Here is a 22,260-nt window from a genome sequence, read left to right on the forward strand (position 1 = left end):
CATTTTTCTATGAGTTAAAATACTGTTCGCGACGGATAAAAATTTGGAAAAAAAAGACGTCCTCACCCGTTGAAATTTAGAAGCCTACTAAGGTTAGAAATGAGAAATTAGAAAAACTATATGGATTAATCGATCAAATGGTCTCTTTTTGTTAATTTTGCAAAATAATTATATATCTAAATTGTCTGAAAATAGGATAAATACATGAAAACGTACGACGTGTTTTGGTAATATAGCGTCACTAATTGTACCGAATTTATAGGGTTTTATTTATTTTTTCATTGTTAATTATTATTTATAGTATTACGGAAATGTTATATTATAATAAAAAAATATTTTTATTGTGCAGTATATATTATTTTGTGAGAAAAAATCATTCAAAATTGGCTGATGTATACTCAAACTAAAATGGCTTTAAAATCTTTATTTTTCTGAAATTAAAAAAAGTACGTGAGTTAATCAATGAAATGTATTGTTTTACCCATTTCTTTCATACAATATATACCTGCAAAACTATTATTAAGTTCAAAAATTCACTGTGGCGTGACAGTCGTTTTGGCCAATTTCGAAAACAAGACCGACTATTTGTCATTTATTTTAAAAAGTAAAGCGAATCAGAAAATTTTAATGACACAAAAAGTGTTATTTGAATATTATTTATTAGATTTTAAATAAATAAAGTGTTTATTATGTGTCAATTCGTGTTAAACGTCCTTGCCATTTCCACGATTCTGAGAAGACAGGAAAAAACGGGTCCAATGGCCTTAACGTCCAATCGTGTGGAAACTTACTTAAATTGACTGTATAAAAACTTTAAAGAGAAAAAATATTTTAAAACATACAGTTTAAAAACTATTATAAAATAAATGTTCGTTTCTTTCACTTTTCATGATTATTTTTATCATTTAAATGAAATCTCATAAACTCTCTTGAAAGTTTAAAAGGCTTATAAAAGACTATAATACATAGGTAGGTAGTTTTAATGATTGTTTAATAAGTATTAATGTTTAATAATTAAGTTTAATTTTTCTGTAGTACCAACAAATCATAAAATATTGGAGAAATCCGTGACGTCGGTTAGTAGTTGAAGTAGTAATTACCTACTTTGATTTAATAAACAAAAATCGATCGCCAATAGTAGCTTGATTTAGAAGTGCGCTGATGAGCAGGTATTAAAGGGCCAATAGTTAAAATTTGTCGCAATTAGTATGTCACCTCGTAGCATAGAGGATAATGCGCGGACGGGGCGTAAACCCAAGAGATGCAGGTTCGATTCCTGTCGGATGGCTCACTTTTTTCAAAAAGTTTTTTTCTATTGGTTATAATGTATTATCTCAGAAGTGTTTTTCAAAAATTATGTATGTTAAATAAGGAGGACATTATTGTGTTTTGGACACCTGCATGAGTATTTAGATCATTGTACCACTCAACAGGACGACCTCATTGTGAAAGATCAATACCTATTCAACAACACCTAGAATCTAGATGTTGACTTACAGTTGTCGCACACTACAACCGAAAGACGTTGTGCCAAGTAACAAGAAGTCACAAAACAGGTGTTCATTGCAGCAGGGACACCACCCATTAATCCGACGGTGAAATTGGATACAGGAAAGAGTGATGCAAGGGAATTTATTTACGAATATCTGGACTGCGACTACATAGTACCTACCTACTAATTGAGGCAACGTCTTGTGAATATCGTGTACGATGGCTCTTAGGGAAAAAAATATTATTATAACAGTATGAAAATGATTAAATGAGTACCTATAACGAAAACGTTATAGATAACAATCATTTTAGTATTATATAAAACTCTCGCCCAAGTAACTGAACTAGTGTATTTACGCGCTAGGAGGAACGAGACACATTGTAAATTTTTATTACTTATTGGCTGTTGCCTTATTAATAATATCCTTTGATATCGTTACACTAATTTAGATACCTTCCGCAGCAGGTCAGTGGACCGCCAAGGCAAATCAACTTTTGTGGTTAGTAGGTATAACGTTTAACTACTTAGCTGCCTATCGATCTAATGGTAACGCAATAATTATTATCTTCGGACAAGATGCATTGAGTAATGGGCACAGACGTTTTAAAAATGGTTTTACCAGAGTTATGCGATAAACTTATAAGTGTGTACAAGTTAAATGGCTTCATAATAAAAAAAAAGTAGTTTGCTTATAATAATACGTCAGCAAGAAAATCTGTCTATGCATTTACAGGCGGGACAGGCTTAATAGTAAGTTCTCTGGGACAAATGTTATGGTGTTAGGCGAAAGATCGAGGCGATTCTATCGACTTAACCTTTTGTAAATGATTTCTTCTGATTTCTCATTTTTAGAGAGGTTGACAAGGGAAAGTCCATCGATGCCAGCACGCAGTATCGGCAATTTCACTAGCGCTGGTATTGCATAGCATCTTGTAAATACGTACGGAAGTTTTTGGTATGTACATAATATTTCATTTTAAAACAATAATAATACTATTGTCTCTAGTGAAGGTATACTACTCGTACTATCCGTTACACTTGTTCCCTGTACAGTCCGCGAACAATGTATTATTAGAAAATCAATAAATTAACCCTACTGATTAAAAGGTTATGAAATCATCAGCCTATGACAGCGACGGAGAACCTGTGTTGTTGTATACGATTCAATGTGTCTGTTCATCTTCTATTATTTTATGTTAATCTAAAAAAGGACAAAATTTGTACTGTGTGTAATGTGGTGAACCCTTGTACTTGTTGGTGTACCAAAAAATATTTGTGATAACGAATGTAAGGAATATTTTTAGCATTTCTAATATAGGTTTGCTCGTATAGGAGTGTAGTACCTACCTAGCTCGATTTTTACAAAATATTTAACAGCCTTGAGGTAGGTACATAATACGTACTTTATATTATAATTGAATTTTCATGAAAGCGGCGATATTAGGCTATACTGAACCTAATGTGACCTTCTAATATGAAAGGGTCTCCACCCCTATCTATTCTATACACGAGATTGCTTTCGGCCGCTATCTAGTGTAGGGTAGGAAGTATCCAAGTATTAGCACTTATTGTAATAATTACAATAAGTTAGTTGTAATTGCTATAATAAGTGCTATATTTTAATAGCATCCCTCATGGCTGTGATAAATGTTAGACTGAGATAGACAGTTCAAACGGCTAAATTATTGTAATTGTTACAATAAGTGTTAATATGTCGATACTTTCCTACCCCAGTTAGCTGCCGTAAAGGCCTAAAGCAGTCTCGTGTATAGAATAGATGCGCTGGCCTAGGTTCTAGCTAGACTATTCTTGTCTGTGTAAGACCTACATAATATGTACATATTTGTTGAAAAAAAATATTTATAAAGACATGTATTTGTTTTCTCACCCGATGCCAAGGTGACTGAGTGGTTGGCCACTCAGGATCGGTGTACTCTTCTACCCCCGAATCGAACTCGAGCGACGGAATGTCTTGGGGCGGCTCCGTTGCCTTGCGCGCGATCTTCGTGGTGTAATGGTTGAGTCCGAAGAAGTCAGAAGTACCTTTCACGTATTCGATCTCAGCCGCTGTGAACCTCGGCAGGCGAGAGCGACTGTAGCCCAACTGCTTACTCTTGTCTTCGATCAGTCGTTTGACAATCTCAGGATAGTCTCCGCAGGTGGTGAATATAGGATGACTGTACATACCCAACTGCAAGAAAACATTCACATTAAGTACATAATAGATTAATTAGTTAGAAACGCCAAGCCGGTTACCATGCATCAAAATTTTGAAGCCAGATTTTTTTTATGACGTAATTACTGTTGGGCAATAAAACATAATAAATACAAAGCATCCGGAAAGTTCCCAAATGTTATCAATATTTAATGTGCGTTTTGTTTATGTGACAAAATATAATACATAATATTATGTAGATACTATTATACCTTCTTACGGTCTTGCCTAGAAGATAACCAACTTCCCTTATTTTGTGTTTCCTGATTCAGATAAACAAACATTGTACGACATATGCCCGGTTGAGCAAACCCGCCCGTCTCAGTGACAGCACACTTCAGTGCGTGGCGAACTTAGTCTTAGGTATCTGCTCCTGAGACATTGCCAAGCGTAAAAAAACTGCTGATACTTCACATCAAAACGTAGGGCCTCGTGATATGCTCGATTAAGATTGAGTGTGGTATGGCGGGGGTTCGTTTGGAGGGGTCCTTGTTTGTGTCAGACCCGCCCGTCCGTATAACCAATACTACGATTTCTTCATTTACATATTATGATTTAGACCACGGCTGGTAACAGCTGTCTTTCAGGAAATATTCTCCAATCCGACCATTTTTCGAAAATCATCAGAAACTGATAAGTGAAAATCAAATACTTAATACTAAATTATAGCTACCACCGATAGTATTCTATCAAAAATATCGGAATATTTCTTTGTTTCTAAATGTCATGTTGTGAACGTCTTAAATTAATAATTTGTAATCACTAATATGTAAAAAAAAAAAAAAAAATTATTGAATTTGAAATAGTGATAGATATCTATCAACTATCACCAGTATAAAAAGAAGGCTTACTTAAACTTAAGGCTTGCTTAAGCTCAGCTGAGGCATGGTTTAAAAAGATCGGGACTAGGCGATGCGCGGATTGCGGGTCACGGGTGCAAATGACGCGAACCGAACGAAATATAATTTATCATAAAAATTCAACACGCGTCCTTTTTATGTTATGTTTATTATTATATTCGTAATAATAATAGTATATTCGTTGACATGTTTTCTTTTTCAAGTACATGCGAAACGATTTTAAGTCATCTTTACACGATTTAAGAATATATTCGTCCAACATCACAAAATAAATTGACGTGCGAACAGGCCTACTAATCTCTCCGAATGGCAACGCGCCTCAACGCGGCCGAAATTTCGTTCCACATAGAAAATCATTGCTATTCAAATGTATACATTCAATTCGTTTGAATACGGTCACTGCATACCCCATCACCTACCGAATGTGATTATCGCATAATGTAAAATTGTCCATTGCGACATTTCAGCCAAAATCCATAGTATATCCATTAAAGCAGACATTAAATTAATTAGATATTTAATACTGAATAGAAAACATTATTTCAATTTAATGTTTGTTTAAGGCGCATGTGCCGTTAATAAATTAACAAATTCATAAACATAATAATATATCGAACATTACGATGTGTTCAGACGGGAATCAACGCCGGGTTTAGGGATGCCTGGTGCACCTGAATGATTTTGATACACCCCACAATAAAAACCATAAATTCCAACCACCAATGTACCTAGTAAAAATATCGATGTAGGTATGTATTTCTTTCCTAGAACTACATCTTGTAACTAAAAATAGTTATTATTTCTCTCTCTCTCTCTCTCTCTCTCTCTCTCTCTCTCTCTCTCTCTCTGTACTAATGGTTTTTTCTGTCCCCTGAAAAAAAGTTCATTTCGGATTTAAGAGGTTTATATACCTACAAAATTGAATATCGAAATCTAAACCGTTGTATTCAAATATTAGTTAACCTATGGTTTATTAATTTATTTATATGTTATCACTAATGGTTTTTTCTGTCCTCTGAAAAAAAAGTTTATTTCGATTTGCCGTTTCACGTATGTACGCTCTTAAGCACAACTAAAACAAAACTCCTTTGAAGTGTCGACACGAGACGTCTTATCGATATACTTACGTAAATTCTTTCACTTTTGTCGAAAAATGTCTTCAATTTACTCTGCGTGCACGCGACTTTAGATATAAAATAAAAATGTGTTATCTAAATATAACGCTTTTTGCGACTTATTCGTATTCATGTCCCCAATTCCTACTTATGCTTGTACAATTTCGTTTATTCATATGAATTAATCTAAGGTCAAGCTTAATTTATAAAAAATATCTGTATTTTGTATATACCTACACAGAATAGTTGTTTAAAGATCGAAGATCTTCCATCGTAATTTAAAATGTTAATATTGGGTTTTCTTATGGTTTGGAGGCGGATTTTTGGGATTTTCCACGTAGGCGGCTGAGTGAGTGCCTTGGGGCGGAACTGATGGCGATACCAGATATCATGATACCTAAAGCATGACATTAAAAAAGTAGTTTATCGAATAACTAACTGGTAACTGGAAATTCGGCCACATTCTCAAGTACATTCATCCCAATTGATAGCATAGAGATAATCATTAATGGAAATCAAAGCCTACAAAAGGTTTTAGTTAGCATCACAATTTATTGAACTTATTGAAACTTTATGGGGTAATTCATCCGGTATTCAAATTAAATTTATAATTTAAAAAAAACTATTATCAATTTGTGAATTCTCTGTGAATTCTAGGAAATTAAAGGGAATAATCATTTTTCTTATAAGTTGTGCGTTATACAAAAATATTACGCGGTTTCGTATTTAACTATCTTGAAAATTATTTTGTTTGTGAATGTCGCTATTTTTTTTTTGGGACAACATTATAATGGCAATCACGGCGCCATGATTCATTTTGTTATTCGGCGTGCCCTTATTTACAGCAAAGATAAACTATTTTTGTATTCAACGAATAATTCAAATATTTGAAAATGTTACTTTCTTTACTGGACATATAACATAATTTGAAATGTTAGCCCAATTGGTAAAGCACATCGGCGCGAATCCAGTGGATGGATGGAGTTCGAGTCCCGCTGGGTGTCGTATTTTTTAAAGATTTTTTCTAATCAGCATTTAATATCTGAGGTATTTTCAAATTATGTATACAGCAAAGATGTTTAAAAAGTGAACCTAAGCGTATTGGTGCGCTGCAGCATAATTATTATTCAAAAAAATCTAAGTTAATACACTACACTGCTGTAGGTACATACGGTCACAATAACATAAAGATTTGACTAAATCTATGTAGATGAGATGAATTTGATTGAGCTGTCTCGTGATAGTAAAAATAAAACTTATTTATGTGGTACCTACTGAGTTTTCAGCAGTAGCTGTAATAAAAACCGAATATCGCTCAAAACACAACGTGGAACGGAAAATAAGGATTCAAAGATTTTTTTAAATATGTTTTCTAGTTTTCAGGGCACAATAAAAAGAAAAGATTTGAACACCTGTATTGTTGAACATTGTAATGCTTACTCACACAATTAAATAGTTCGGAATTTTCCAAATTGACCTTCTTCGATTGAGTTATCATTGATTTCATTTCCTGCCCAGTTACGGTTAACTTTAACAATATTTATTAATTAATTAACCTCATTAATAATCTATAAACCACTAGTATGCATACCATAATACTATTAAGGAAATGGTAAGGTAACTCTAGTACCTATAACATAACGATAACAATTGAATTTTTATAAATGATTGGAAAACTTCCAAAGTACCTATAATATGTAATATATTATGCAGGAAATCCACATCCTTAATAGCCAATCGAATTTTTTGCGTTTATTGTGGCAATTGATACAGATACTAATATATTTTTTTATGTAATATTATATCGAAACCGCTAAGCCAAACGGATATTGGTGAAAATATGCAACATTACAGAAAAACATTTAAAAATAAGAATTGTATTTATTTCATTAAATAATTTTCACTAACGACCCTAACCCTACCACAATATAGTTGTAGCTTCGTCACGGAATAACTGTTGATGACGCACTTTTAAGACACTAAAAATAAACTTCTAACAATATAATCCAATAAATTACTCATTTTCATCAAAATAACATTACGACCTTTTGGTTAAGCATCCCTTACACCTTAAGTTAGTTTCATATAAGATAAGTGACTTGAATCCATACGAGGAGCTGAAATTAAAGGAATCTAAGTGCACACGTGACCAGATTGATTAAATCTACTTCAAAGTTCTTGAGACCAGTTTTTTATATATACAGCAAAACAGTGTAAATATTTTATTTCGTACCTACACAACGTTATCATAGATGATTTTAAAACTGTTCATATGTACTTACTACTTTAAGTCTCGACTTCTCATATATAATAAAATTAATGTAATGTTAAATATTGGTCATATAATTGTTTTCACTAAAGCACTCAGTTGTAATACAGCAGATTTGTATATTTACATCTGTATAATTAATACTCTCCTACCTATAGAACACATCTAATGCATGATAATATCAGATAACACTTACGTGCATTTGCATCTGTATAATTAATACTCTCCTACCTATAGAACACATCTAATGCATGATAATATCAGATAACACTTACGTGCATTTGCATGTATATTTCAGAGGAAAGAATATCGTCAGTAGAGTTTGACATTGGTTCTCCCCAGTATGTATCCATTGTTATCCCAATAGTTCCTGGAATCAAAAACAATAACATGTATACTTAAAAATTAGCAGTTGCTTATATACAATACTATTGTATTTTTTATCTACTACGATGTCACTGATTAATCCCAGAAATCGACTAAACATGGTAGGTGCTTTCGCTACCTACATACTTCTTTAGATAACACCTACAATTAGAACAGCGGTACACCACTTGAAATGCGAATGTTTTAAAATACCTAGGTACTCATAATAATAAAAAAGCTAGCTTATGAGAACACTTTTGGCTATTCCAGAACGTTTAGAGTGTAGTGAAATTAGTAGCCATATAAAAATTAATATGTTATTATTCAAAGTCAGCGGCTTATTTTGACCTTTCGTTATAGTGTACGTAATACATTGAATACGTGTATTAAATAAGGCTCTAAGTACCAAAAAGTAGTGTTACCTGTAGTTACAAAATACCGAGTCATTGCAGTAAAATTTCATGAAGCAGACCTTTTGAAAAATGTAGTTTTACAGTGTGAATCAATCACGGCAGCTTCTATAATTTTAGGTATTAAGAACTCGCAAGTGTCAACACACCATCGTCAGTTATTTTATATTGTATGCCGTTGACCACTGCAGTGCTACATACACCATTATAAATAAAACACGCCAACGGACTTACAACGTCGACAGGTTTAATTATTTTGCTGTATTTTTTGACTTGCTTGAGGCACTTAGACTATAGTTGAAGTTATTGGCGTTGGTATGTAGAACATTTTTCTATAAAAATGTCAGTTTTTATGTTTTTGGTACTTAGCGCCTTAATTAATACACATATTCAATTATTATGTACGGTTATTTGCAGTTTTTTGTAATTGTTCATCATAATATTTTAATTAATTGTGCTTCATTTTGTAAATATACAGAACTGGTATATGATTGTAACACAAAAGCAATATAAAATGACTTTCAAATAATTTGATTCAATATACATAATATATGTAATAATATATATTAAATGTTGTCAGGCGCCCTAACTGATAGAAAGTTATTTCTAGAAGCAAGCAGCTACCTACCTGTGGCAACTGGAAATTGGAAACTATTGTTTCTGAAACATTAAATGCAACAATTTCCATTGATTTCCAGCGTTAGCTCAGATAAGAATTATTCAAATATATTTTAATGTCTCTAACCATTTTGTGTTTTCCGGAATTCATCGTCATACAAATGGTAGACTCTGGCATGAGCCAAAATATGATTGTGGGCACATAGGTATTCGCCAATTCCTGGAGAGTTCAGAAGTGGTGCCATAATAGCGCCTCCGTATCCAAAATGACAAGTCTGGTGAGGCTCATTCAAAGTTATCCACATTTTAACACGGTCTCCGAACAATTTGAAGACGACTCTCGAAAAATCTTCAAAATAATTGACGATCATCGGATTTGTCCACCCTCCGAGTTCTTGTAATGTTTGTGGCAACTCCCAATGATATATTGACACCATCGGAGTTATGTTATATTTTAACACTTCGTTAATTAAATTGTTATAGTAATCTACTCCGTCTTTGCTTATTATATTGTCATATCCAGTTGGGAATAATCTCGACCATGAAATGGAGAAACGATAAATGTCAAGCCCCATATCGTAGACTAATTTTACATCTTCTTTGTACCGATGATAGGAATCCGCAGCTACATCCGCCGTGCTGTGGTCGCGAACAACTTCCGGCCGTGTATGAACTTCGTAATCCCACATGCTTTCAGCTTTATCTGAAAACAAAAATTTTTATAATCAATATTGTCAATATTAGTTCATCTTTAAAAATGCGTGGAGTTTCGTTGTAAAATTTAATTTAGTACCTACCAATATTTTAAATTATTGCTAACATTTTTTTCAAAATCCGCACATTTTATTGTTTAAGTAAAAAAAAAAAAATTCTAATAAAAATAAATATAATATATCAGATCATTGTTCTTAGTGAAATCGACATCAATAGAAAGGGACGCAGCTAATAATGGTGAGCACTTCTCCAATATAAGGATTCCACCCTGTACATGCTTTTATAGACATTAAATTATTGTTCATCAAACATCAGTGCAATGTTCCAGATCGTCGGAAATTTTAGGAGTAGAAAGCAGAAGTAGTGAAAAGAAAATAATATAATCCTGAAATGACCAAATTGTGAATAGAACGATTCTACTTATGATTTCGATAAAAATGTATGTATTACTGTTTTAAAAAAATGGCTGGCCTCTTTCTTATTACATTTTCGATTATTTTTTTTTGATTATTTATCAGTGTTGTCTATTTATATTTCACTTGTCAGTAAGTACATGAAGAGAGCTATGCTTTATATACTAACACAAAACTCAAGGATCAGTTTATAACAAAATAAAAAAAACATATTACTAGCTATTTAATCCGTATTATTTAAATTTGCTAATGTTAAACAGACACAGGTAAATTCAACATTTTTTGATAGATAAAATGAAGATCTATAGATAAAATGTATGCATATGCCACCTACAAGTTTTGTATCACGTAAGGGGCGGATTTTTTGTAACTGCCCCGGGTGCAAAAACACCCTGCTACGCCTCGGGTAATATCACCCCCAATCATCAGCTCTCATTGATATTATGTACACCTCTATTATTATATGTATTAACAATTTTCGGCAGCTTACGTGCGTATCCGCGATTATTAATCTGAACTAATTGTACCTACTTAATTCAGAAGAAATGTCTACTCTCCGCCAAAAGTAGTTAGTTATTCCATTCAATGACATCTTAATAATATGTGAAAACTATGAACTAATAATTGTAAAATATCTAAATCGAAGCAAAGAAGGTTTTATGAATCCAATCGATATGATCGGATGTTAAATTGGTTGAAGAAAGAAATTAATTCCTAGATATCCATATTTCGTACCTACCTATATCATATAATATACTGTGGATACAATTATAAAAATATAGTGTATAATGGACGATGGGTCAGATTATCCATGTTACAATTTATCCTTTTTCATAAAAAACATACGATACTTTTACTTATGTTCGTGAATGTAAGTAGCTTGGGTGAATTTTATGCAGGTACATCTCATCCAATCCATTTTGTCAACAGTATCTACACTACCTACTACCCACTTGTGAATAAAAATTTTAATGCTTATTATTCATCTACAGCAGTGCTCCGCAACCGGTGTGTCGCGGCACACTGGTGTGCCGCGGAGCATTGCTTCAAAAAAAACGCAAATAATTTTGTATATTATACAATACTTAATGTCCAAATTTGCTTACATGGCTGGTAATAAATACATTTGAGCACATGCATGAACTTTATAAAACAATGCAAGGTCATATTAAAATATTTTGACGTGATCTGATAAACAAGAAGGGTTTCAGACAAGGATATCTACAAAATGTACCAAATGACCTACCAGACAACCAGTGAAAACAAGCAATTAATTTTGGATCCGTCTCAAAAACATTAAATTTAACTTTGCTTCAAAAGAAATTTCATCGTTACTTTCATACCGTCTCTGTTCTGGCAGAACACACTAACTGGAGAATACTAGTTTTGAGTAATTTGACTTTGAAGTTGTTAAAATGTTTGAAATGGTCTATCATGTGAGTTTATTAAGTAATCGTAAAAAGGATGACTTTAAAATAAAGACTGTTTATTTATTAAAAAGGTTTCCAGACGGCAAAGTTTGAAATAAGGAACATTTTTGTATAACTAACTCAATATGACATTTTTTAGAATTAGTGTCTTCTGCCAGAACAGTGACGATACAATCAATACGACTGGATTCGAAACCCTTTTGCAACCAATGTCGAAAATTCTATAGAAGCGCTTATGCTATTTTCTGGATTTCGGTTAATAAAGAATATCCTCGTATTTCTAACAAGGCTACCAAACTAAGTAAGTAATGCTAAAAACTTGTACGTTCATTGAAACAAGCTCAGGTATTTTATTGATAATAAAAATACATGGGAATATGTACATTTGATTCTTCGTCGTGTGTTATGCATATTTAATTATTTATCAAATAAGTATGTAATGTAATTTTGGTGTATGTCCCCCACAAGGTGGATTTGGGATCACAACAGATATGTGAGATAAACACAATTTACAAATTTGCTCTATTAGCAAAAAATAGCAAAAAACCCGACAACTAACCATAATTCAAGTGGATGTATGATACATCGGATGTATTAATGAATACAAAAGATCGCTAAACATGGAATCAATACGATTATTTTACCTCAAATCTCATTTGAAAAACGCTATTTTAAAGTATCACACTGTCTTTAACCTTAGCGATATGTAGGGGAGGCACCGAAGACTCTGGCCTGGTGTCCATGTTTTGGTGTACACATTTTTGTGCATACATGTGTGGTGTGCTGCGGAATTCTGGGAAGACTTTTAGTGTGCCGTGGGTGAGAAAAGGTTGCGGAGCACTGATCTACAGTACAATAAACACACGGATTTTATTACTTTATTTGAATATCGATAATTATGTTTTTTGATGAATTAAAGTTAATCTCAATACAAAAACGTGTTTATGTATAATTTGTCCATTTGCATCTAAATTGTTGTCAACTTTTAAAGTAGTTTTTGAAATTTATTGCAATAAGAAGTCGATGTTTAGAGATTTTTTAACGCTTTTCATGAAGTCATGGTTATTAGTAGTAGGTATTATAAATTGTAATAAAATCTTTGAAGGCTTGTTTGCATAGTTAATTGTTTGTTATTACCTATTATCTTATATGTAACTAACTATTAATAATAAATCAGTCGTGATAGCAGTTAAATCTGATGAATTATGAATATTGTGATTAATGATTATGAAAACTCAACGTGTACCAACCTACCTAATTTAATCATGGTAATGATCAGTACACAGATTATTACAAAGTTGTATGAATCTTTATTATTGCAACATAGGTCCTATATTTATACACAACATACCTATCATCTGAGGAACCATTCAAAGAGACTGATTTATTTTAAAAAAATCATAAATATTGTAATATGACTTTCACAATCCCTTACAATGTGGTGTGACGTATTCGAATAATTTTTGTAAATATTTATTTAAGTACTTACAACATTTTTTTAAATCACAGTGACGACAGCAGCTGACAAAAAATAAGTTTTTACTTCAGTATGTACCGATGTATTACTAGATAATAGTATTAAATTTTATCGATATAAAAACACAATCGTATTGTATTTATGTAGGTCTATACATTATTAATATAGCTACGCACGTGGCTTTGTACCTTAGCTCGTCGTATTAAATTTCAAATCAGAAAATATTTTCTTAATTCAACCATTGAATCGATAAGATATTAACCTACGATAATTAAATAAGATATATTTAATTTTTAATTCTCATACCTAAGAACAGAAAAGAATCGAATCGGTATAAATAGCGCATTGGAATATGTACTTAAATACTACAATATACAGTTATACACTATGCAGCGACGTCAGCAGACTTGAATGGAGTTCTGTTTACTTTTTAGTTACAAATTGTCAGCAAATTTATTTGGTACCTACATAGTACCTACTTACCAATTTCATTGTTTATTTTCGGTTATCTTAAAAAGACAAATATATCAAAAATCTTAAATTGGCAAACACGCTGATAATTATTATAACACAGTGCCACAACACCTGCTCTCAAACAATGGTGGTTTTAAGTAGGGACTACAACACCGGTATTCAATTATTTATCGATACCGTAATACCGATTTCAAAAATCCAAAATACCGGTATTTTCAGTACGTACCAAACTATACCCGTACATATATGTTGTTCAAAAATTAATTTAATGTATTTTATAACATTTATAAATAAATATGTCTACAAGTTTTATGCTGCCAAAATGCAAATATATTTATTGACTGAAACGAATAAAAGTTAAATAACATCAAAACAAAATCCTTCAAATATAGAATTGTCGAGATGAATTAACATTATTTCGAAAAAGAAAACATTCGTGGCAAATATTCCCAATTATTCTATAACTTTACTATTGATCGAAAGTACATCCAACAAACGTTGAATTTTAGAGAGATTTTTCTGTACCTGGACTTATTTGTAAAAATTAGCAGTTCTAAAATATTATGATCTATAAATATTTACAAAGTCAACATAATAAATGTAGGTAGGTACATTAGGTTGCTATAAAATAGTGTTTCACATAGATTTTATTAGTTATGTTTATTGATAAGTATGTTTTGACGAATACGAATAAGAAATACCGAAATATCGGTATTGATAATATATTCATTCGGTATTGCAATCACTAGTTTTAAGTAAGTGGGGGTCTGAATGATTTCGAGACAGTCTTGTAAAAAAAAATGGCGTGTTTGATGAATTGCCATAACAATATATTATCAAAATGGGTATTACAATAAAATAATAGTTATGTTTTCAAAATGTTTTATACTTCAATCATTTATTGTCGATAGGTACTTTGTAATGAAGCAATCGCATCGCCTGCTTCATAAAAAACCGCCGCTGCTATCAAAAGTTGTAATATTTTTATTCGTTTTTCATTCGCCGCCTGACCGTGTAACGCATGACCTGCCTATCCCCACGGGATGTCACCAGGGCTCAAAATGGAACGGAACGCAACGGAGCGCCGTTCCGGCTCGCGAAATTTGTAAAATTATCGCTCCGTCTCGTGGAAAAAATATGTTGACCGTCTGAGCTAGATAGGCCATATAATAAAAAATCTGACACTTATTTTTATAAAATACACATACGATTTAATGACAATGTAAATATCTTTAGAAAAAATGTCGAGCGCTCCGGTTCGTAAACTTTTCCATTTCGAGCGCTGGATGTCACTGATCATATATAATATATACATTATGTTTTTCTATTCGATTTCATTTTATTAAAATAGTGCGTGTATTATTTTCCTTACCGCTCTCATTCCAGGCGCCTTCCACTTGGATAGACGAAGTCGCCACTCCAAATTTTATTGTTTCAGGGAAAGCGTACTGGCTTACTCGAGCATCGCACCATCTTCAAAAAATATATTTAATGGATGAATATTTTATTAAGTACATATATTTATTTACCCATGCGGTTAACACCATTGTTACAGATGTCTAAGTTAAAAGTGAGTGATTTTTAAAGATTTTAAATGCCTTAATAAACAATAAAGAAAAGAAAATTCAGTGGAATCCACCAACGATAACAAAATTACTTGCGTGGTAAACATTAATAATTCAATACTATCACTAGAGTTTTCAGTCCCAGAATCCCGGTAATGAAAGTGGTTGAATCCCGGGATTCCATTAGTTTTTTATGAACATTGAATTGAAAAAATGCTCTGTTCAAATGTTATTTTATAAAACGGTTTATAAAGAAAAAATATGTAAAATTTCAGGAAAACCCAATACTTTCATAACTTTCGAGATCACAAGATTGGAAAAAATCCATTAGTACAAAATTTTCGAACGTATGTAAAGAAATATAGGTTCGGTGATTTTTTATTTAGTGTTTCTCAACCGAGGGCCATGTGATCTTATTGTGGTCCATAGAACATCCCAAGTGGGCCACATACCAAAAATCAACTCTTGGGATGCCACAGTCAGAATAAAATTAAACTAATTTGAAACCAACGAAAACTATTCCTAACTAAAACTAAAACATTCAATTATTACTAAAATATGAATTCATAAAAATATTATATTTAAATAAAAGCAATAGTAAATTTGATTATGAAATGTTCCCTGAAAAGTTTAAGCTAAAATACATTATTTGTCATGAGACAGAATACATTGTAGGTACGAAAATTAATTATTTCTCGTAAACATAGACAAGTCGAATATTGCTATTTAATATCTTTTATCTGTATGATATATTTGAATAAACTCATTTTATTAAACACACAGTTACAGGGGGAAAAATATATTATAACGTGTAAAGAAGCCAATCTCACTTTTCTCGGAGAACTCAATATTTTCAAAATTGATATGATGCGTCGTTACCACACGACTGTTGATATTAACATACAACAGCGATTTCCAAACTGGGAGACGCGAAAAGTTTAACACAATTAATGTAGCCACAGGTTTGCAGTTTGCAAATGCATAGTTTATAAAACGGCCGCTAGTTATAAACTACACAAAAAAAAATCCTATAAAAGGTTGTTTGCAAACCTGTCTGAAGATATGGAAACTATGAATATAATATAACAACCTTGTTTATTTTACAACGTTTTTCTTAGCTCGTATTCTTATTTATCCGGTGGTTGTTTGTCCGGTACAAATCTTGCAATCGATTTTTAACTAACTTCCCGACTAGCTAGTAGAATTTAATTCATTTTCTGTTAATTCTGTTTTGCATGAAAAGTTATTTCGATACCATTATTGGTTGCTAGGGGGTCCTAGCAACTAAATTATTAATATATACCTGCTTTACCACGGAAATCAATATGAAATGACATTTCATAATTCAGTATTTTTATCAAGTACAAATTTTTTGATCGTTTAAGCTAGTCAAGTCAAGTTTATATGATTAAACAGAAAATTTAAAAACGTTGTAGTATATAAAAAGTTCTTTTTATCTTGTAATTATTTATATCTTTTTTTTTCATTTCTGTATAAGTACATTTTTGACTATTCAAAAAGATGTCTATTATTTAAGGGGGGAGGCGCAGTTACATAGTAACATGTTGTGTCAAGATTGTAAAGTTTTTTGGTAAAGGTCAGTGTTTCTCATGCATGTGCCCGGCCAAAAATGTTGGGGGTCACAGAATATAAATGAAAAACGATTATATTCAGTAAGTTAATACAGAAATATGAATTCACAAAATATTATATTTATATAAAATCAATAGTACCATTTTTCACGGTACATATTTTGATAATGATAAGTACTATTATGTTCCCTGTTAATTGACATTAAAGTAGCAGATGGTGATCTTTTGTGTATATTAAGCATTATTTGAAATAACTTAATGAGGATAATAATATGCAAACTCGGTTCAGTAATATTATGGTAGACATGATTATCCCAAATTGAGTAAAATGGTCATTTGGTGTGAATGTAATTAATGCTGAAATTAAATTAAAATAATGGTTTCATAGAATTCCAAAATGAGAGCTCAAGTTAGACATAAGTACATAAAACAATAAAGTTGAGGATACGTATTTAGTGAAATGGTGAGTACATTTCCACAGCTCTGGAAGAGGACGATTTTACTGCATTTCCCACATCTTATACCTATTGTTGAATCTGGATTTAGTTGAGATATTATTCTTCTATTTATAGAGGCGATTTTTAAAAACTTGCTAGTTTGTCAGTCACAAAGATCACAATAAATAAAATAAATGTCAATTTACTAAAAAAAAAATAACGCGTACTTAACTACTGTTTAATTCATAATACATATATGTTTTATTATAAAATAACTGCAGTTTAATTTTTTTCTCCGATTATCTAATTATCATGGGGGTACAGAAAAATATTAGACTCAAAGGGGATCGTTTATTTTTAAATTCGTTCGGTATTTTCATTTTAAAAACAGATACCTACTTATGTAGTGCCAAATGATTATGATGAAACAAAAAGTCGATTGGCAGTTCAATTCATAAAAACTATGTCTCAAAACTGATTCTGAATGGAAAGTTTCAATTGAGTCCTGAAAACATTAAACCCATTAAGTCCATTAAATTATTGTACCAAGAAAATATTTTGCGAATACACAGCAAATTCTGAATCAAGAACAGTATTGAACGAAACGTTAAAATTCTTGTGTTTTATTGGTAGTATAAATATAGGCGGTAAAATAGTAATCGTACATACCGGTTTTTGTATTGAATTTGTTGGATTGAAACAATCCCTAATCGCTACAGTCTAAATTTCCGATGATAATCTCTCACTGATAAATTTAATCAAGATTGGCACATACCCACTGCTAATTTATTTTAAGATATTATTTCACATTGTGTAATCTAATCGATAAAATATATGATCACGCCCACGATAGCCGTGCGGTAACTTTTCGGCGTATAATTACGTGGATCCCGGGTTGGAAAATTCACATGTTTATTTGGATCCAAAGTATGAACTTAATGGCTTGAGAAAGTGGCTAACATCCATATCTCGTACAAAAAAGTCTGTTAATACAACCTCTGCCCTATGGCGGAGAAAGGTTTGTTATAGCTGTGTATTTATTGTTGAATTAAACAGAACACTTTGTTTTTTAGGTTTTAACCCAAATGTCAGCGCATAACTTTTACTTTTATACAGTATTGGTTAGTTACTTCGGACGAAAAGCATACAGTTAGGTACATGTCACAATATATTAGTTTCGATAAGATTGCCATGAACACTCTGAATATCGAATCACAAGACATATTTGATATTGTTGTAATAAATTAGACAAGTTTGTAGTTCTTACCCGCATAACAAAATAACAATCAAAATAAAATATCGGCCCTTCATTTGCATTTATATTTCTTGAAGTTTCACTTATTTTAATACAGAATCATCCATCGGTACAAAGATATATTATGTCTTCACTTCACGACATCATTTAAGAAATAATATTACCAAATTAATAAAACACGTAATTTTCTGAATAAAACGGCCGAATAACCAGTTTCAAAATTGGAGAACGTTTCAACATTTTGTTTTTTATTTATGTCAAAACTGTGTACAGTATTACCCAATTACCCAACTCACAATCATAGATAATATAATACATAATTCTCGTCAAATTTGGGATCACAGAGATTATAAATATGATTTTTTATCGTAAATATTTCACTTTAATAATGTCAACATAAATTTTACCAATGGTTTTGTAAATGCGTTTAAAAATTAATAAATCTTAACACCACTGCACATGGATGTACTGAAATATGACTATATTCTAAAACATTAGATCGAGTCAAAGAGATTGAAAGACAAAGAGAAGAAAGAGAAGAGGAGTCCAATCTCTTTGGATCGAGTGGTTTTTAAGAATACTATTTTATGTAATAAAAATACTTTATGCAGTCATCAAATATTTAAAATAAATATAAAGGAAATTAAGGCTTCTAAATTATATAAATAGATTATCTAAAACGTTTAACGGCTTATGCTCTGAAAATAATTCTCCTAATTCTCCAAAAAATCTCCTTTCGACGACCTAAGTTCAGTGGGAAAAACATGGAAACATGGAAATCCTCACGAGAAACCAATGGACAATGAAGCATAGAAGAAATTGTCAAATAAGATTTTTAATAAAATTTCCCAGAACCTAAACTTTTCTGTCGACATCAAAAATTACGGTAGTTCATAATATTTATTGTGTTTTTCAGCAAAGAAGATTGGTTTTTCTTTTCAATATTGAATATATACAATTATGCAAGGTTTGATAATATTAAAATCTTTATAATTAAAAGAAGTTCGTGTCCCAATCAGAAAATATTTTTATTATATTCATAGATTTAAGGTTTTTATATTTATTTAAAACAACATCGATTTTTATAAAAATTGCTCAAATGTGATGAATTTACATTTTGTAACATTTTTTTAAATTGTAATGTTATCTTTGATTTTAAATAAAAAATATTTTTCTTTTTATTTTTATATGCTTACTTACGTATTTAATAATTAAAACACTTTAAAATGTAAATTTTCAAAAAAAATGCAAGCTTCGTATTTGTTCGCTAGGTGCAGCTGGTAGGTGAGGTAAGTATTCCTACTACGGAACAAATTTGCAAGAAAAGTATATGGCAATGTTACTTTTCATTAGAATTTACGAGAAATCACCTTGCGACCCATGGGTTGGAGATATGGCATGTTCTATGAACTCTTTCAATACCGTTGTAAGTATCAATTAACACAATAACGAATCTAAATCAGTGCATTTAACGGAATTAGGTAGAATACTAAAAAAGTAGGTATAATATTATTATGTACATAATATGGCTGGTTAACATTATTATTTAAAAAATACTTGAGATTGTTTATAGTTACCTACTACTTTTATCTATACAATTATTAAAATACTACATCATTTAAAAAAAAAATGAATTGGTACACGTGAAAACAATATACACGAAGTTATTTATTATGTTTTTAAAAGTATAATAGGTATAAAGATAAAACAAAAGTAAACTTCAAATCACAGTGTGGCCATAATCGAATAAGAATATCCTAATCGAATTTATTAAAATAACACCACTACCAAAGTTTAAACCTAGTAGATCATCAAACCGATTATGTTCACCAAAAATATCTACTAAAGACTCTGGGAAATAAAATGAAATAGTGGAGGCCTTCATCAGGCAGTGGACCGACTTCCGATGATTATGTATTAATATTGTACCATACATCAAAATTTTACCCTATCTTACCGTTAATAAATAATTTAACCTCATACAAATATGTTTTCCTTCTTATCTTCTTCGTTTCAACTGATTCTCATATTCTACGGATGGGTTCATAGTCCGAAGCAGCTGTCCATATAAATGTCTCAATATTGTAGAATTAGCAAAACTTTGTTTCCAAACCATTGATAAGCTAAATGAATAAATTGTATAAACATGAAAGAAAATGACATGTGATGATTGCTAATTCACATGCAAACAGATAAAGTGAGAAAAGATTTTATGATGATTGATAATAATAAAATGATAATCCACAATATGTAAAGTTTTATTTTATGATCATGTTTAAATTCATTTTCTCACTCTATTAAAAATGCCTTTTTATGTTAATATAGCAAGGGGTTGCAGGGTACTTGACTACTACAAAAGGGGTAGTGGCACGAAAAACGTTAGAAACCGATGCTAAAGTTTGAATGAATTAATTCTTTTCTTGGTCCGTTTAAAAAAAAATGCTTGCACATAATCGCGTAATCACCGTTTCAAATATTTCAAAGTGTTAAATTAAAACTAATTTAAAATTATTATTGAAACCAAATTGAAACAGTTGAATGCATGAATTGCAGTCATTTAATAATTTAAAAATTGAATGATTTTTAAAACGAAGTTTTACAATAAAATTGTAGGTATATATGTCTTGCAAAAATACCTATTATCTACAAATATAAATTCAATATAGTTTTTAATGTAGGAACTAGCAGAATGTAAATTAAAGTATTTTCACAATATGTATGTATTATAACACTATTAGTATTCCTCTGTCAACAAATAATTAAATCCTATTTACCTGGATATTGAAAAGATCACAATCAAAAATTGCAAAAGAAAGCACAGTCGAATAGCCATTATGAACGAGTGCTGAAATGCTACTGATGGCTTTATTAAATAATATTTATTATCACAATAAGTAACGTTTTTAGTTTAAGATTGATAAGAGTAGGTATGTAATTAATTATAAAACTATTGAAGATAAAGATATGTTGAACAAGTAATTACTCAGTACTTTATTTTTTTAAACCACTAGAAAGAAACCAACGTAACATTTACCACCAATCAGTGGAACAATATTTATGTTTACAATATATAATAATATCATCTCTTTCACACATTTAAATATAGTTATGTAAATGACAAGGTTCGCTAATATATTTAGTCTACTTTCTTCTCTCCTTATATAAAATACAATCTTCCATTTTTCTGCAAGAAAAAATATATCACCAGTTTAAAATGTCAAAATTTACTATCAAGATTAATTTATAATTTATTCGGAGTTCAGCACTTCCTTGACCTGAAATAATATGTAAATGCTAAATAAAAATATAAACACCATGGTCAATAATGAACACAAATAGGTATCACTCCTGCCGCCTAACCATTTCTATACAGATTAAAATAAATGCTAGTTGTAATTTTAAATAAAAAAGTAATAGTGCATTTATGTCATACATCCTGTAAGTCTGCCAATTAGGATAATATTAATTTTGACTCCTGATAATGACTAAGCTTAACATTTACATGGTGACAGTGGAGTGCGTTGTGTGTTGTTTGTGTAACTCACCTTATGTCGAACA

At 31.2% G+C, this 22,260-nt stretch overlaps 1 protein-coding gene across 2 annotated transcripts in view; it reads right to left on the reverse strand.

Annotated features, from left to right (window-relative positions):
- Positions 1–21,554, reverse strand: part of LOC147072240 (myrosinase 1-like) — a 58,757-nt gene extending 37,203 nt beyond the window's left edge. The window contains exons 1-5 of one of the 2 annotated variants that reach the window (XM_085947585.1): positions 21,477–21,554; positions 15,226–15,326; positions 9,473–10,048; positions 8,227–8,321; positions 3,381–3,683 (exon numbers count right to left, since the gene is read on the reverse strand). In XM_085947585.1, coding sequence (XP_085803711.1) covers positions 3,381–3,683; positions 8,227–8,321; positions 9,473–10,048; positions 15,226–15,326; positions 21,477–21,535 — 1,134 coding nt within the window. In that variant the 5' untranslated portion in view covers positions 21,536–21,554. Of the gene's footprint in view, positions 1–3,380; positions 3,684–8,226; positions 8,322–9,472; positions 10,049–15,225; positions 15,327–18,714; positions 19,630–21,476 lie in introns of those variants that run through there. The other variant, XM_085947586.1, reaches the window with a different exon arrangement.
- Between the last annotated feature and the right edge of the window lie 706 nt (positions 21,555–22,260).

Source organism: Rhyacophila brunnea, unplaced genomic scaffold (assembly GCF_057557595.1).
Source record: "Rhyacophila brunnea isolate RB1 unplaced genomic scaffold, BYU_Rbru_1.0 scaffold_2, whole genome shotgun sequence".
Taxonomy (NCBI): domain Eukaryota; kingdom Metazoa; phylum Arthropoda; class Insecta; order Trichoptera; family Rhyacophilidae; genus Rhyacophila; species Rhyacophila brunnea.